The sequence below is a fragment of the Mirounga leonina genome, unplaced genomic scaffold, assembly GCF_011800145.1.
Source record: "Mirounga leonina isolate KUSES-001 unplaced genomic scaffold, KU_Mleo_1.0 Mir_91, whole genome shotgun sequence".
NCBI classification, from domain to species: Eukaryota; Metazoa; Chordata; class Mammalia; order Carnivora; family Phocidae; genus Mirounga; species Mirounga leonina.
Genome location: NW_023270839.1, coordinates 20,102,351 through 20,118,735, shown reverse-complemented (window position 1 = coordinate 20,118,735; position 16,385 = coordinate 20,102,351). Strand labels below are relative to the sequence as shown.

The following is a 16,385-nucleotide window of genomic DNA, read 5'->3' as shown; positions in this document are numbered from 1 at the left end:
CCTTTTCACATAAATTCTCCTTTAAACCTCACAAGAATCTTACAAAGTACTAAGATGAAGAAATTAAAGTTCAGAAAAAGTAACAGGATCAACTCGGGAGCAGAACTGAAACGAGAAAGGGACCTTTCATTTTTTATTTTTTTCCTTCTACATTACACTTCTCTACACTTGGAATTTCTTCAGATATACCTAACTTTTGTAGTTAAAATACAAAGTATTTTTTTTTAAAGTTGTCTAAGGTCATGGAGCTCTATCTGACTTCAGGGCCCAGATTCTCTGTGCAGTGTGCTCCTGTTTTATTATTTTTTAAAGGATTTTATTTATTTATTTGAGAGAGAGGGAGAGAGAGAATGAGTGCAAGTGGGAGGGAGGGACAGAGGGAGAAGGCGAGAAAGTCAAGCAGACTCCATGCAGAACCCACGCGGGGCTCGATCTCACAACCCTGAGATCATGACCTGAGTGGAAATCAAGAGTTGGACATTTAACTGACTGAGCCACCCAGGTGCCCCATTCATGTTTTATTCTGACACAGCCAGCTACATACATACCACAACTACCATGAAAAGGTCTAGCTGTACTCTTTATCTACTAGATAGCCTACAAGACAAATGACCATAACATGCTGAAATGAGATGTTTTATGTCCAATGCATCAAACAAAAAAAGCAACAGAATAAAGAAAATTAAAAAAAAATTTTAAAGAAACAAATAGACAAAAGAAAAGAAAAAAAGAAAAAGAAAAGCAACAGAGACTAAGGTAAAGAGACGGTTCTAATGCTGTGCACAAAGACCACAGATAACTGGTCACAGTAACACATGCTGGCTGTTCCATTTAATTGACCAATAGCTTTAATCAGACATCAGTTAGGTTAGCAAGAGGATGTCCTACGAGTTAGTTAAAGATCTCTTCGATCAGAGTGTGGAAACACAGATCCTAGATTTTAAGTTCTGCCACCAGATTACTGACTCTTTGCTTATAGACATGAAAAACATCAGCACTGACAAGAAGCTCCAATTTTTTCCTTAATCTTTAAATCATGATGCTATTCAACCTTTATACATTACTGCATCTAATATTCATAAATAACCATGTGAGGTAAGTAGCCTAAGTATTATTTCCTGCACTTGAGACAATAAACTCCAGACTTCTCGAGCTGTGTACATTAATCACATGCAGCTTTTTGTATGTCAAAAAAAAGAAAACAAATAGAAGTACTGACATAGAAAGTAAATCCATCTGTAAAATGGGGGAAAGTGTAGTTGACTCCCTTGTTTGCCTCACAGGGATGTGCTTAAGAAAGTGACTATTCTCCAGCCATTATCTGTACATTATCTGTCATTGTGCTCATGTTGCCAAGGAGCTGGGGCCCAACGAGGGGTACCCGATCTTCTGATGAGCCTTATAAAATAATGATGAGCTACTTCCTTTCTCGCCAGTGCATGTGATATATTCAGGTCCTTTACCCTATGAGGACAAGTGAGATGAACTGGTGCTTTTCTCAGTGTCAGCTTCCAATGACAAGACTGATGATGAAAACTTAGGCATTTTCTCTAGTAAGATGTCAATAGCTGTTTTAACAACACATCAGTAGTGTGAGTCAACAGCCACCCTCAGGAATGACAAAAACATAAAACCAGTAACAAGGGACTAAAGCAAATCATACCTTTATCATTATAATTTACATTTAAAAACATTTCTACATTCCTCCTCTTCTACTTTTTTTTACCTCCCGCCATTTATAAATGATTATTATTTTCACTGTAATTTATCTTCTCCACCCTAATTTTACATTATTATTTACCTCTGAAAGATGCAATGCCAACTTCAGGCCTGCTTTTTTAGCTTCTAAAAGAGGTTCCAGGAAGTCTTTTGCCTGTCCTACCTTGATAAAAGTTAAAACAAAGATGAATTAGATTTCTAGGCAAACTGAAGAATTAGGTACTTTGTGTCAATAAACAAAGGAATAAAATAATGGCAAGGAAAAAAATGGCAGATTGACTCATTTGAAAATTTCATTTATAAAGCACCTACAATGTGCTAGACACTTGAGGGAATATAAAGCTGGCAAAGACCCAATCCCTGCCCTCAAGAATGTTAAGTCACATATGAGTGAACCTGATGTCAATCAGCCATGCTAGATATAGAGGTCACCAAATTTTAGTTCTGTAAAGAAATCTAGGTATCTAGTGCTAAGGAGAAGTCACCTGATTCAGGAACCTGTATGATTACAGTAAAGAAAGCTTCTACCAAATGGATGAATGAAATAAGAACACAATAGTCCAGGTTTAAACAAAGCCATAAGAACCAGTTTCCTGGGACTCTCCAAATCCAGTGGTTTTCAACCAGGGCCAATTCTGCACTACCATGCCCCCCCCCACTTCCTCCCACGCTGGGGACACTTGCCAGTATCTGGAAACATTTTTGGTTGTCACAACTAGGAGGGTGCTACTGGTATCCAGTGGGTAGAGATGACAGGGATGCTACTAAACATGCTGCAATACACAGGGCATCCTCCCAGGACAAAGAATTATTTGGCCCAAATGTCAACAGTGACACAAGTGAGACAGTGTGCTTGAATCTGACATTCAGGAAGCTCTAGGCCAGTCTTTCTCATTGGGGGTTCTATGAGATAATTAAGGCCTACCCATACTTAAGTATTAATTAATTATTAGACATGCATTGTATGTAATGAATTAATTTCTCTCCTCTCATTCAAATCTTATTCTTTTTTCTTTTTTAGAGGGCTTAATTCTTTCACAGAACCCTGGTTGAGAATAGCTGCTATAGACATTCTGGTCATCCAGGGCAGAATAGGTCTTTTTTTTTTTTTAAAGATTTTATTTGAGAGAACAAGCAGCGGGGAGAGGGAGAAGCAGACTCCCCGCTGAGCAGGGAGCCCCATGTTGGGCTGGGATCATGACCTGAGCTGAAGGCAGATGCTTAACTGACTGAGCCACCCAGGTGCCACTTCCTTCCCTTTTTTTTTTTTTTTTTTAAAGATTTTATTTAAGAATAGGTTTTCATCCACACAGAGTGTCTGGTAGACCTCTGGAGAATGCAGGATGCCCCAAGCTAATCCTTACCCCACAAATTGATTCTACTTTTCTTTTCTTTTTTTTTTTTAAGATTTTATTTATTTATTTGCGAGAGAGACAATGAGAGACAGAGAGCATGAGAGGGAGGAGGGTCAGAGAGAGAAGCAGACTCCCTGCCGAGCAGGGAGCCCGATGCGGGACTCGATCCAGGGACTCCAGGATCATGACCTGAGCCGAAGGCAGTCGCTTAACCAACTGAGCCACCCAGATGCCCCAATTCTACTTTTCAGAAATAAAATGTATTTAGGAAAAACAGCTTACAGTAGGGTCTCCACTGAGGTCAAGGCCAATAACTGTATTGTCAGTAGAGAGGAAGAACTCTTCAGCAAGTTTAACGGTCTCCTTGGCTACTGAAGGGCCACCTCTTCTGTCGATTGCTATCAAATACCTTTAATATAAAAAAAACACAGTTGAAAACAAATACAGTGCAGATGAAAAAGACAACTCTGAGTATGGTCAGAGAAGTATAGCAGGCTACATGTAAAATTTACTTAGTAGAAGTACAGCCTGACTGACAGGACAGCTTACTTTGCCAGAGGGCATGAGACCATAAATACCTAAACAGCACCAAACATCTAGTGTTCAAATTCTTAAACGTTTCATGTTTTTTTTATTCTTGCACTTGTTTTTTAGTTTGTTTGATTCAGAATTCAACTAAAGTCCACGCACTGTGTTGGTCAATGCATCCCAAGTCTCTTTTAATCCAGAGGCGCTCCCTCCATGCTCCACCTTCCCCCTTCTCCATAAACCCCCACCACTTTTCTTGAATTTATTTCTTGAACTTAAAGAAACCACGTCCTTTGTTCTATAAAATTTCCTATAATGGAGTGCATTCCTGTGTCCTTAACCTGTTTCTCCTGTCTCTTATATCTCCAATAAATTGAAAATTGGAACTAGTCTGGAGGCTTGATCAAATTCAATTTTTTAGCAAGAGTATTTCATAAGTGATGGTGTGTTCTTTCATCAGGAGGCTTAGATCCATTATTTCATTAAGTGTTAAAAAACTGGTAATATTCTAATTCTAACACATATCCAATAGCTGATACAAATTCATTCTTCATGTTAGCTGGAATTCTACAAGGCATCTAATACCCAGAGAACCCCTGTTAATATTGCATAATTTTCCTCCAGCATTTTTTAATTTATCCTATTTTTTTACATTCCTCCAGCACTTATTTATTTACAAAATTTGGATCAACTATATATAAATGCACTCTTTTTTTTTTAACTTAATGATTTCTCCTGTCATTAAATAATGTTAGAAAACAATATAAATCATATGAACATAACATAATGTTAACTGTCCTCTGCTAAATGTTTTAGGATGTTTTCCACTTTTTGTTATAAATAATACTATAGGTACGCCTGGGTGGCTCAGTCAGTTAAGCATATGCCTTGGGTCGGGTCATGATCCGGGGTCCTGGGATTGGCCCAGAGTTGAGCTCCCTGCTCAGCAGGGAGTCTGCTTCTCCCTCTGTCCTTCCTCTTTACTGATGCTCTCTCTCTCAATTCTCACTCTTTCTCAAATAAATAAAATCTTTAAAATAAACATAAATAAATAACACTACAATAAAGAATCTTACACAAAAATCAATTTATTTCCTTAGGATACATTTCTAGAAGTGGAGTACTGCGTCAGAAGGAAACATTTTTGTACATCTTAATACATACTGCTTTTTAAAGAGGTTTTATTTATTACATATGCTTACTAGCAGTGTGTAAGTTCACAAACTGGTTATTACCTTGTTTTGAGGGGAGCTATTGAAATGGCATTGTAATATTTTAAATTTATCTGATTGGGGTGCCTGGGTGGCTCAGTCGGTTGAGCGTCCAACTCTTGATTTCAGCTCAGGTCATGATCTCAAGGTTGTGAGACTGAGCCCCATGTCAGGCTCCACGCTCAGTGGGGAGTCTGCTTGAGATTCTCTCTCTCCCTCTGATCCTCCCCCACCCTCTGCACACTTTCTCTCTCTCAAATAAATTTTTTAAAAAAATTATCTGATTAGTGAGATTAAATAGTTCCCTATACACTTATTGGTCATTTGTAGGTCTTCATTTCTTAATTCTCTTCTTGTCTTTTGCCTGCTCCTTTTTGGGAGGGGTGTGTGTATTAGTCTAGCTAAGCTTAATTTGGAGAGATTTTATAGCCAGAAACTATACAGGTAGCTTTCTTCCTTCAAGGACTTACTGAGCCCTGATTATGTGTCGCCTCTGTTCTAAGTACTGGAAGGGTAGTGGCAAAAGACAAGGTTCCTGGCCTCATGAATTTACACTCTAGTGGGTATGTATGTACAAATAAAACAAGATAATTTTTTTTTAAGATTTTATTTATTTGATAGAGAGAGACACAGTGAGAGAGGGAACACAAGCAGGGGGAATGGGAGAGGGAGCAGGCTTCCTGCCGAGCAGGGAACCTGATGTGGGACTCTATCCCAGGACCCCGGGACCATGACCCGAGCCAAAGGCAGATGCTAAACGACTGAGCTACCCAGGCGCCCAAACAAGATAATTTCTGATCTTGTTAAGAAGAGTGCAATAAAGGAAATAAAAAGGATTACTAGAGGATTTGGGGGGGCACTTTAGATAAGGTGGTGAAGGAAGGCCCTCTGAGGAAGTGACAGCCAAAATGAGAACTCAATAATGAAAAGCCAACCATGCAAGGATATGGTGGGAAGCGTGTTCTAGGCAAAAGCAACAGGAAGTACATAGATACTGAGGTGGGACAGTCTTGGCCTATTTGAGGAACAGAGAGCAAACCAGTGTGTAACAATGATAAGTGGCCCACATAAGGCTGTTGAAGAGAGGCAACCAGATCACATGGGACCCTGCAGGCCACAATAAGAAGTCTGGATTTTGGCTGAAGAGCAATGGGAAGCCATACTTCTCTAGAGCAACAGTACTCAGAATTTTATTGCCACATGAACAAATTCAGAACTGCATTCTCAACTTTTAAGCAATAGATTTCTTGACTCCATTTTTCTAAAATAAAAATCAGTTATTGTTTGATTTATAAAAATCTATTACACTCATGATCAAAATAATAACATATTCACATTCTAGTTTTTTTTTTTAAATGGTGACCACTAAGGTACAATGCTTCTTACCTAACATCAATGTCTATGTTTTCTTGTTTGGACTGTTTTATGCCCTCAAGTACAGATTCCACATAAGCCTTTTTAGTCATTCCTGGAAAGGACATAAAGAAAATATTTGTCAAGACATCATCAACTATTTCATCCTTTAACATTAGCATCCCTCTATGAACAATTACATTTTTACTTTATGCTGTGACAAGGGCATGATTAAAGAGGAGTTAAAACATAGCCCTATGGGTACATTTTCATAAATGCTAACTGTACTTTAATAAATTTTTAAAAATGAAGTACGAGAAAGCAGAAATGGAAAAAAAGACATACAAAATATAAGCCCATTTAAAAAGTATTCTTAGATCCAACAGACATAAAACTACTCTCACAGGGCGCCTGGCTGGCTCAGCTGGTAGAGCATGCAACTCTTGATCTCAGGGTCATGATTTCAAGCCCTGTGTTCAGTGGGGAGCCTAGTTAAAAACAAAACAAAACAAAAAAAACAACTATTCTCACAAATTGCTATAAAAATCTAAAATGCCTGTTCTAACAAAACAAGAACAGCCTTTTCTAAGGCCTATCCTTAAAAAAAAAAAAAACCAGAAACAAAAACAAACCATTTTTCTCTATTAGCAGAATGTTTTCCTGTTGGTCCAGAAAAAAAAAATCCCCTCTTGGGTTCCTGCCTCTTCAATCCTGGCCAGGCTCAGTGTTTCCTGTCCAGGGTACTAGAGCAGTTCTTCCAATTTTGGGTGTACAAGTCGTCTTCTGGGGGCTCTGAGAGCACTCTCCAGAACAACCCCCTCTAAAATACTGCTTTCATAAAATGAAAGCAGTACCCAATCATAAAATGCTTTCTTTTGGCAGAAAATCTCAAGTAACACAGAAAATTATAAAGGAAAAAATGAGTAACCTATAATCCCACCACTCAGAGATAACCACTCTTTGTTTTTCTAAGTATAAATGTTTTTTGAATAGATGAGAGGCTACTATGTATATATGTATCCTGTTCAGTTGTTTAATACAGTCCTGTATTCTGAGTGTTATCCCCAAGTCTTTATAGTATCTTCGCAAATATTTTTAATGGTTGCCTCACATTCCATTAACCCTTATTTAACCATTCCCCTCTTGTTGCATATCAGGTTAGCATCCTTCTTGGAATCTCCATTCAAAGAGCGAACTAGTTCTAGTAAGTGGTAGGTTTCTTCTCTCCTTCCCTTTCACTATCCTCACCAGCATAATCTGGAACTGATCCTACAATTTAAAAATGCGAGATAAGAATCTTCTGCTTGTCCAACACTTACTTTATGTAGTTTTAAAAAATTTATCCCCTGAATAACTGGACTGCACATGTCAGGGTGCAAGATGAACTGGCAGAGCCTTTTCAGGTCACAGACAAGGGACTAAGGGACCCAAGGACACTGCATAACATCTTTCCACACTGCCCTTATGAAAAGAAGGTTCCAGGAAATTTCTCCAGACCACATCCAGATCCACTCATCTCCATCCAGAGAGGTTTTACCACCTCACCCCTTGCTCCTAGCTTAAGACACTATCAGTCTCTGAGAAGGGACTGAAAAACCTTCATTTCTGTGATTGTCATAAAACATGATTCAGCATCTACTCAGTGGCACTGTCTCACAAGTGCCCTCAATGCAAGGAGCAAGAAGTAGCCTCTGTTTAAGACAATGTAACTATAAGGAGCAAACATTCTTTCCTCAGAGTGAGAAAAAAACAAGAACAAGCAAAATTTTTGTAGGCCTTTTAATTTCCCTTAAACAGATAATCCTTGACCTGATTTTTTAACTTAACAACTCACTCATTAATAATGTACATTATTGGGGTGCCTGGGTGGCTCAGTCATTAAGCGTCTGCCTTCGGCTCAGGTCATGATCCCAGGGTCCTGGGATTGAGCCCCGCATTGGGCTCCCTGCTCTGCGGGAGGCCTGCTTCTCCCTCTCCCACTCCCCCTGCTTGTGTTCCCTCTCTCGCTGTGTCTCTCTCTGTCAAATGAATAAATAAAATCTTAAAAAAAAAATAATGTACATCATTAATGTACATCAGAAGATTTGGACTGTTGACTCTACAACAGTGTTAAAGCAAGTGCTTCATATTCTCAACTTATAAACACATGAATCATCAAAGCACAGAGGAAAAAAGTATATTTGCTGAGAAGTAATTAAACTCTACCTGTAGCATTTTCTCTTCTAGGTGTGCTCCTTAGTTCCAGGTACTTGACACCATCATCTGCAAATTCTTTAATGACATCTTTTGTGACCTGATAGTTAAGGCAATGGACACAATATTGATAATGTTAGTGTAAGGGTCCCAATGAAAATGCCCAATGCTACAGCTTTATTTCACAAATTAAATTTGATTTGCAAAAAATGTTCCAAGTCTCTCATGTGGTTAAGATGACCTGCTTTGTCATACCCCTGCTGGAGACTGTGATGAGACTGTAACACTTCCAAGAGTTCCCATTACAACCCTCATTCTCACATTAAATCCAAATCTGCACATCACACACACTTTTTGTTTCTCTTCTCTCCCTTTAGCCATTTCTCCACTTCTTACTGTTCATAACAGTAGCTGATAAAACAGAAAATGAGGCAGAACTAAAACTACTTATGAGTGTGTAGTACTAGGAAGGTACATATGGAAATAAGTGGCTAAAACAATTAGGCATTACTGATGTACCGTTCAAAGTCATGGCTTACGGTTCTTATTCAAGTTATTTATGAATAAGTTGTATTTTGCAAAAGTTTCTTCAGGCAGGGTGAAATTTTCTCCAGGAGTACTAAGAAAAATCTCTCTTTGACAAAGAAAATGGGTGATAAATACGAGTAAAATAGTATCCAATTTAGCACAGATTTCAACAACCCAAAAATGACTAAATGACCAGGGTAAATGATATCAAAAGGATGAAGGCATTATTTTCCTTCTCTGCGATCAATCCTAAAAAAATACTAAATCTAGAAGAAAAAAGGACCAGGTTGGAAATGCTGTGACAACCAGCCCTAGCTAGTCTTTGTAGTTGGTATCCTAATCTTAACCAGTTTTGACTATATGCACATGAACAGGCTAGTGCAGTGTCCTGGCAAAGGAACAAGGGCTGGCGGATTGTGTAGACAGTGCCTAACAAGGCGGCACTACTTTAGTGGACTCACTGTAATCCAAGGTCTGGGCTTCATCTGGTTGTGTGCGTGTGTGTGTGCGTGTGCCTGCCTATGCCATGCTCGCTTAACTAAAGCCACAAAGGAATTTATTAGAATCTTAGAATATAAGTATACTAAGCTCAGATTCACCAGGAGATCTGCAGAATCAGCCTCAGAGACTACACAGCTCAGGACAACACAAAAGCGTTCAAAATCATGTGACACTCTTGGACCCAGCAAGACACCACTGCTTCCTACGCCACTGAGCATGACCCTGCAGCTTCTGTACCATCACCATAGGCACTGGACCCCATGGCACTGGTGCCCCCCAAACTCCCATTTTGCTGCCCATGCTACCACCAGAGTGTGGGCCTCATCTGTGCAGGCTGAGGAACTGCATCTTGTCATCGGCTCCAGAGCAGACACATAGAAGCCAACTCCCTCCACCCCAGCTCACATGCGGCCAATGCAGAAGCCTATCTGTTATGCAGCATTGACAGGGAGGGTGAAGTTCGGGCATGAACTGGCAGTCCTCCGTGACTGAGGAGACCAGAGCTCCTATCCAAGGCACCCTCTTTCTTGGTTTCTTGAGCTGCCAGTGAAACCAAATAGAACAACAGAAGGCTGCTGGCAAGTATGGAATGAGAGCAATGGGACGATTTATCTAGGCCATGGTGAGGCCTGTGGAATCATCCCTACCCATGTCCAATAATACTTCCTTGGGGTCCACATCTGTGTCTGCCAGACTCAGCCCTTTCTGCTCCATGCAGCAACTGGTACTGAGGCAAACTCTTACTTGAGTTCCTTCTTCAGATAGAGTACATCACAATTAGTTAAGTTTCTGCTTACTCAAAGGATGGTAAGACTGCATCTCCTGAATGAGAAAGAACATGGGCTCTGGAACCAGACAAAGATAGTCAATTCTGCCACTTACTCTCTCTGTGAGTGACCTTGAACAAGTTACATGTAATCAATTTAAGGCTCAGGGGTTTTTTTGATCTGCAAAAAGGGAACAATAAAGATACCCACCTCAGAGAGTAGTCTTGAATGTAGTGTCTGGGACATGTAATAGTTAGTATTACTTCAAGCATATTCCAATCCTTTCTCTTTGAGATTACATCCAGATCATCTTGACCAGACTGTTAAATGATCCATAAACTCTTGGTCCCACATTTATGAACAAAGAATTTCTTGGCTTACTCCCACACAGGGTTCATTTATTATATGTAAATGTTACTAACTTTACTCTCAGTGTCATCCTTCTGAACCACCTAAAGTTGCTCATTCTAGTACCACTAAGTCAAATCACAAAATCTTAATTCCTTACCTCATTTTATATTTTTTAAAGATTTATTTATATGAGAGAGCACATGCAAGCAAGAGTTGGGGGAGGGGCAGAGGAAGTGACTCCCCAAGCGGACTCCCCCACTGAGCCTAAGGCAGGGCTCCATCTCATGACCCTGAAATATTGACCTGAGCCAAGCACCCAAGCAGGGGCCCTTCCTTACCTCATTTTATTTTATTTTATTTTTAAAATTTTATTTATTTGAGAGAGAGCAAGAGAGAGAGAGAAAGCACAAGCAGGCGGAGGGGCAGAAGGAGAGGGAGAAGCAGGGAGCCTGATGCAGAACTTGATCACAGGACCCTGGGATCATGACCTGAGCCAACGGCAGATGCTTAACTGACTGAGCCACCCAGGTGCCCCCTTACTTCATTTTAATAAAGCTTTTTACCAACTTTGAAAGGAATAAAATAATGAGCATGGCATTATTGTAGCCCTAGATAAGCTGTCAGAATCCAAGATTTCATCAGTTTTGCTCGGTGACAATCAACAACAGAAAGTGAGACATTCCTAGCAGCATTCAATGGTATCTGTTGAGTAGCTAATTAGACAAGCCTCCTTTAGGTTCCTATAAGTCCCTGTACGTATCTCTAACACACAGCTTACCTCATTATGTTGGATTTTTCCTATTTTTTTTCTGATGTAGTGTTCCATGATTCATTGTTTGTGTATAACACCCAGTGCTCCATTCAATACGTGCCCTCTTTAATACCCATCACCAGGCTGATCCATCCCCCCACCCCCTCCCCTCTAAAAGGGGGTGTTTCTCAGAGTCCATAGTCTCTCATGGTTCTTCTCCCCCTCCGATTTCCCCCCTTCATTTTTCCCTTTCTACTATCTTTTTTTTTTTTAACATATAATGTATTATTTGTTTCAGAGGTACAGGTCTGTGATTCAACAGTCTTACACAATTCACAGCACTCACCATAACACATACCCTCCCTAATGTCTATCATCCAGCCACCCCATCCCTCCTATCCCCCACCACTCCAGCAACCCTCAGTTTGTTTCCTGAGATTAAGAATTCCTCATATCAGTGAGATCATATGATACATGTCTTTCTCTGATTGACTTATTTTGCTTAGCATAATACCCTCCAGTTCCATCCAAGTCATTGCAAATGGCAAGATTTCAGGGTTTTTTTTGATGGCTGCATAATATTCCATTGTGTATATATACCACATCTTCTTTATCCATTCATCTGTTGATGGACATCTTGTCTCTTTCCATAGTTTGGCTATTGTGGACATTGCAGTGCATGTACCCCTTCGGATCACTACATTTGTATCTTTGGGGTAAATACCCAGTAGTGCAATTGCTGGGTCGTACGATAGCTCTATTTTCAACTTTTTGAGGAACCTCCATATGTTGGATTTATCTGCTTATGGGTCTGTCTCTCTAACCTTACTATAAATTCCTCAGGGGGCAGAGACCATGTCCATCTATCTTATTTCCCAGTCTTTAGCAGAGTGCTAGAACATTGTGGGCACTTGGGCAACTTTTGTTGAACTAGATTTTTAAAGTTAACTCTCTTACCAAAAGGTGATTAATTTTCATGAGGATCAGTTTCAGCCAAGAAGGAAAATTCTTTCTTGACCAGTCAGAAGTTATTTTTCCAGAAACACAGGTTATACCTCTTACTCTGCATTTTTTTCTAATCGTTAAGAACATTGATAAGGATTCTGTTTTTCTCCATTTACAAAGAGTACATTTTAAAATGCCACCCTAGTCAATGATACAGAAGCCAGTCTTCCATATCAGAGTCTAGTATCACAGAGCTACAGATAAGAGAACACAGTGATGTCCTCTAGTCCTTCATTCCCAGAGGGAAGGACTAGGGATTAATCATTCAATCTCTAAGTACTTCTTGAACTTCATTCTCTATACTGTCCACCCAGGCAGTTAAAAGTATCTCAAGCAATACAGATAAAGCCTTATCAAAGAAATGCTCATCTATGGTGAAATATTTCATATAATATGTTATATATGGAAAACAGGACAAGATTTTATCCTCTATGTAACAGAATATGTTGATCTTGCTTCTCTTCTCAGATCTTTTACAATGAATGTAGTCTTTTTTTTTTTTTAATTTTATTTATTCATTTGAGACACAGATACAGAAAGAAAGAGAGAGCATGAGCAGAGGCAGACAGAGAGGGAGAAGCAGGCTCCCCGATGAGCCAGGAGCCCGATGTGGGGCTCGATCCCAGGACCCTGGGATCATGACCTGAGCTGAAGGCAGACACTTAAACATCTGAGCCACCCAGGCGCCCCGAATGTAGTCTTTGATATTAGCCCTTGGCAAATGTCTTACATTGGTTTTGAAAAGAGTTGCCATAAAAAAGCAGAAAATATTTTTCATTTGACTCTTGACGAAAGCAAAAATTCATGTTCAATACCAGAAGGGCATAAATTACTTAATAATTTTTAAACCACTCTAAAAATTTTTCATTTCTCACCATTAGAATATCCTCAGGGCTAGTAGTAAGTTGATGAATAATTTGAAACATCTGGAAACATCTGCAACAGGAAAAGTTTTAACATACTCTAGTCATCAAAAACTTGTCACTCGAGACAAACCCACTAAATCAAATGAATATATTTTAGGCTAATACTAATTATATATTACAAAGAACTACAGAATACGTTTTTCAAAAATTACACTGATCTGGAAGGATAAATGACTGAAAACAGAATGTTACTCTTAAGTGGGAAATACTAGTTTCCCTTTACCATACCCCCTACCCCCTGTTAATAGCAGCAAACAGGGAGAAAAATCAATAAGCCTACATTTTCACGTCTAAAGGATATTCTAATACAGTGTAACTTTACAAACAACGTAAGTCACTAAAAATACTGTCAGTGGTCTAAACAGCTGGAAAAAAATGCTATATGTCAAGTTATACTCTCTATACCAGATGGCTACCCAATTCCTTTAACTACTAAAATCTGGATTCTTATAGACTATTTACAATCTCGAAACAGTAATAGAGATAAAAAGAAGTATGTCCATAACCTCCCCAAACTCACTCTTCTAAAGTTCTTTTCTTTCCCTTGTCAATCATAGTCATCTGATGGTGGATTTTAAGACCTGGCTTCTTGGCTATCAATTTCTTCATGGTATTAGAACTAATGGATCCATTCAGGTGGGCATGAAGTTCCTAAAACAAGAGAATACCATCAGTAAAAACTTCTCAAGTATCCACCAGATTCACAGCATCCTACCAGGTACCGCACATTTGTAATCTGCACTAGGCAAACTGCCTACTAGATGTAGCTATATAACTTTTAAAGTTTATAAAATTTACAAATTCTACCTATAAAATTTACTTTTCTTTGTGGAAAAAACAAACACAGGCATCGTTATAATAAGCAACCACTCCAGAATTCTGTGGTTGAATTCTCACCACTTTAGGTAATTCTGAGTAAAAGGCTGTCTTCCGTGGCTGTTGGTGTTCCTCTGCTTCCATCACGATTTCGCAGAATAAAAAGGTCTTTCTCCAAATACTCTTATTCTTGTTATGAACAGTATAATGTGCTTCAGTCAGTAAATTCTGTGGTCTTGAATTTCCTTCAGATTGCTTTATGTCCATACATTTTGATAAGATAACCTGTATATGTAGCTCTGGGCTCAGCTTCCCCTATTTAAACAAATGTGAACATTTTCAGTGGTTGACATAAAAACAAAGAAACAGAATTCTGCCACTTTATCCCTCAAAAGACAAAAGCCCCTTCAATGCTATTTAAGCAAATTAGCAATCTAACCTAGAAATAAGAAAAGGCCTCAAACTGGTAAGAAGTGAATGAAAATCTGAAATTTAGTAAGGTGTATTCCTTACCTGTTAGACCTTTCCATAAAACTTTTTTTTTTTTTAGATTTTATTTAGTTGAGAGAGAGCGCACACACACACAGGGGGTAGGGGAGGGGCAGAGGGAGAGGGAGAAGCAGACTTCCTGCTGAGCATGAGCCCCATGCAGGGCTTAATGCAGGGTTCGATCCCAGGACCCTGGAATCATGACCCAAGCTGAAGGCAGATGCTTAACCAACTGAGCCACTTAGGCGCCCCTATAAAACTACCTCTGAAAGAAGAAATTTATAAAGCCTATTGTGGGTAAAAGTTGACATTTTTGAGCTGTTTAAAAAATGTAAAGGAAGGGCAGAGGTAGTGGAGTCAGATGGACCCACATCAATCGTTATACCAGTTCTGTCATTTAGTAGCTGTATGGCCTAGTTACTAAACTAATGGTTTCAGTTTCCTTATTTGTAAAAATGGGATACAAATGCACAGTAGCTCTGATGATTAATAAAGTAATTTAAATTCCCCTCTGCTATGCTCCCATATAAGTTAGTGACTACCTTTAAATTAGCACTTTGTCACACTGTTTCTCAATCACGGACTGGTTTTTTTGTTGTTGTTGTTGTTGTTTTTTAAGTACGTTCCATGCTCAGCATGGAGCTCAACATGGGGCTTAAATCAAGACCCTGAGATCAAGACCTGAGTTGAGATCAAGAGCCTGATGCTCAACCAACTGAGCCACCTAGGCGCCCCATCTCAATCACTGATTTAGTTGTCTTTCTTCCTCATCAGCCATAAACTTCAGAAGAACAAGGACTATGGCTAATTCTACCTCCCTAACACCTAGGACAGTGCCTAGCACATTGTAGGTGATAAATAAATCCTAATTTCCCTTCACCTCTGAAGGTGGCTTATAAATAAGATAAAATTCCAAATGAAATTTAGTGATTCTTCAGAATAGCCACCCTGAACCTCTGGGTTCTCACATATTAATGATGATGATGTTGATAAGAAGAGCAATTTTTTTTTAAGATTTTATTTATTTATTTGAGAGAGAGAATGAGAGAGAGAGAGAGAGAGAGCATAAGACGGGGGAGGGTCAGAGAGAGAAGCAGACTCCCTGCTGAGCAGGGAGCCCAATGCAGGACTCGATCCCGGGACTCCAGGATCATGACCTGAGCCGAAGGAAGTCGCTTAACCAACTGAGCCACCCAGGCACCCAAGAACAGCAGTTTTCATTCAGAGCAGACCAGATAAGTAGGAAGTGCTTTTACTATTATTTTAATTCTTGCAATAACTGCAAAATAAATACTTCTGCCACATTATAAATCAATAAATTGATAGAGAGGGGGTAAGTAAGTTTTCACAATATTAAAATGGGCAAAAAAGAAAACAGTTTGGGGGCGCCTGAGTGGCTCAGTCGGTTAAGAGTGCAACTCTTGGTTTCAGCTCTGGTCATGATCTCAGGGTTGTGGCATCAAGCCCTACACAGGGCTGTGGGCTCAGCGTGGAGTCTGCTGGAGATTCAATCTCCCTTTCCCCCTGCCCCTCTCCCCTGCTTGTGCATTTGTGTGAGCTTTCTCTCTCTCAACAAATAAATAAAATCTTTAAAAAAAAACAAGTTTGTACAGGACCACAGAGCCACAGAAATCCACAGAAAGGCCAACACAGTATGAAATAAAAGTGGCATTTCAATAGAATGCTATAGTAAGTGCTTCATAAATAGTAACAAATGAAAAAGATAGGCTGTTTAACTAATATGCTTACACTCCTACCAAAATATACAGAAGACAACATTAAGATGGAAAAACACACCTTATCTCCCATAGGTAAAATCAATTTGCCATAAATTGATTTTTAAAGTATGTGTTAATCAAAATATTCCCAAAGTTATTTCTTAGAAATTGATT

The 16,385-nt window shown here is 39.3% G+C and overlaps 1 protein-coding gene across 8 annotated transcripts in view; it reads right to left on the bottom strand.

Annotated features, from left to right (window-relative positions):
- The window catches only part of ADAL (adenosine deaminase like), an 86,234-nt gene that overhangs the window by 22,232 nt on the left and 47,617 nt on the right, over nt 1-16,385 (bottom strand). For all 8 annotated transcript variants that reach the window (XM_034994116.1, XM_034994115.1, XM_034994120.1 and 5 more), the window contains 7 exons: nt 14,086-14,319; nt 13,709-13,839; nt 13,138-13,198; nt 8,372-8,459; nt 6,200-6,281; nt 3,357-3,483; nt 1,802-1,882 (listed from right to left, as the gene is read on the bottom strand). In XM_034994116.1, coding sequence (XP_034850007.1) covers nt 1,802-1,882; nt 3,357-3,483; nt 6,200-6,281; nt 8,372-8,459; nt 13,138-13,198; nt 13,709-13,839; nt 14,086-14,319 — 804 coding nt within the window. The remainder of the gene's footprint in view (nt 1-1,801; nt 1,883-3,356; nt 3,484-6,199; nt 6,282-8,371; nt 8,460-13,137; nt 13,199-13,708; nt 13,840-14,085; nt 14,320-16,385) is intronic.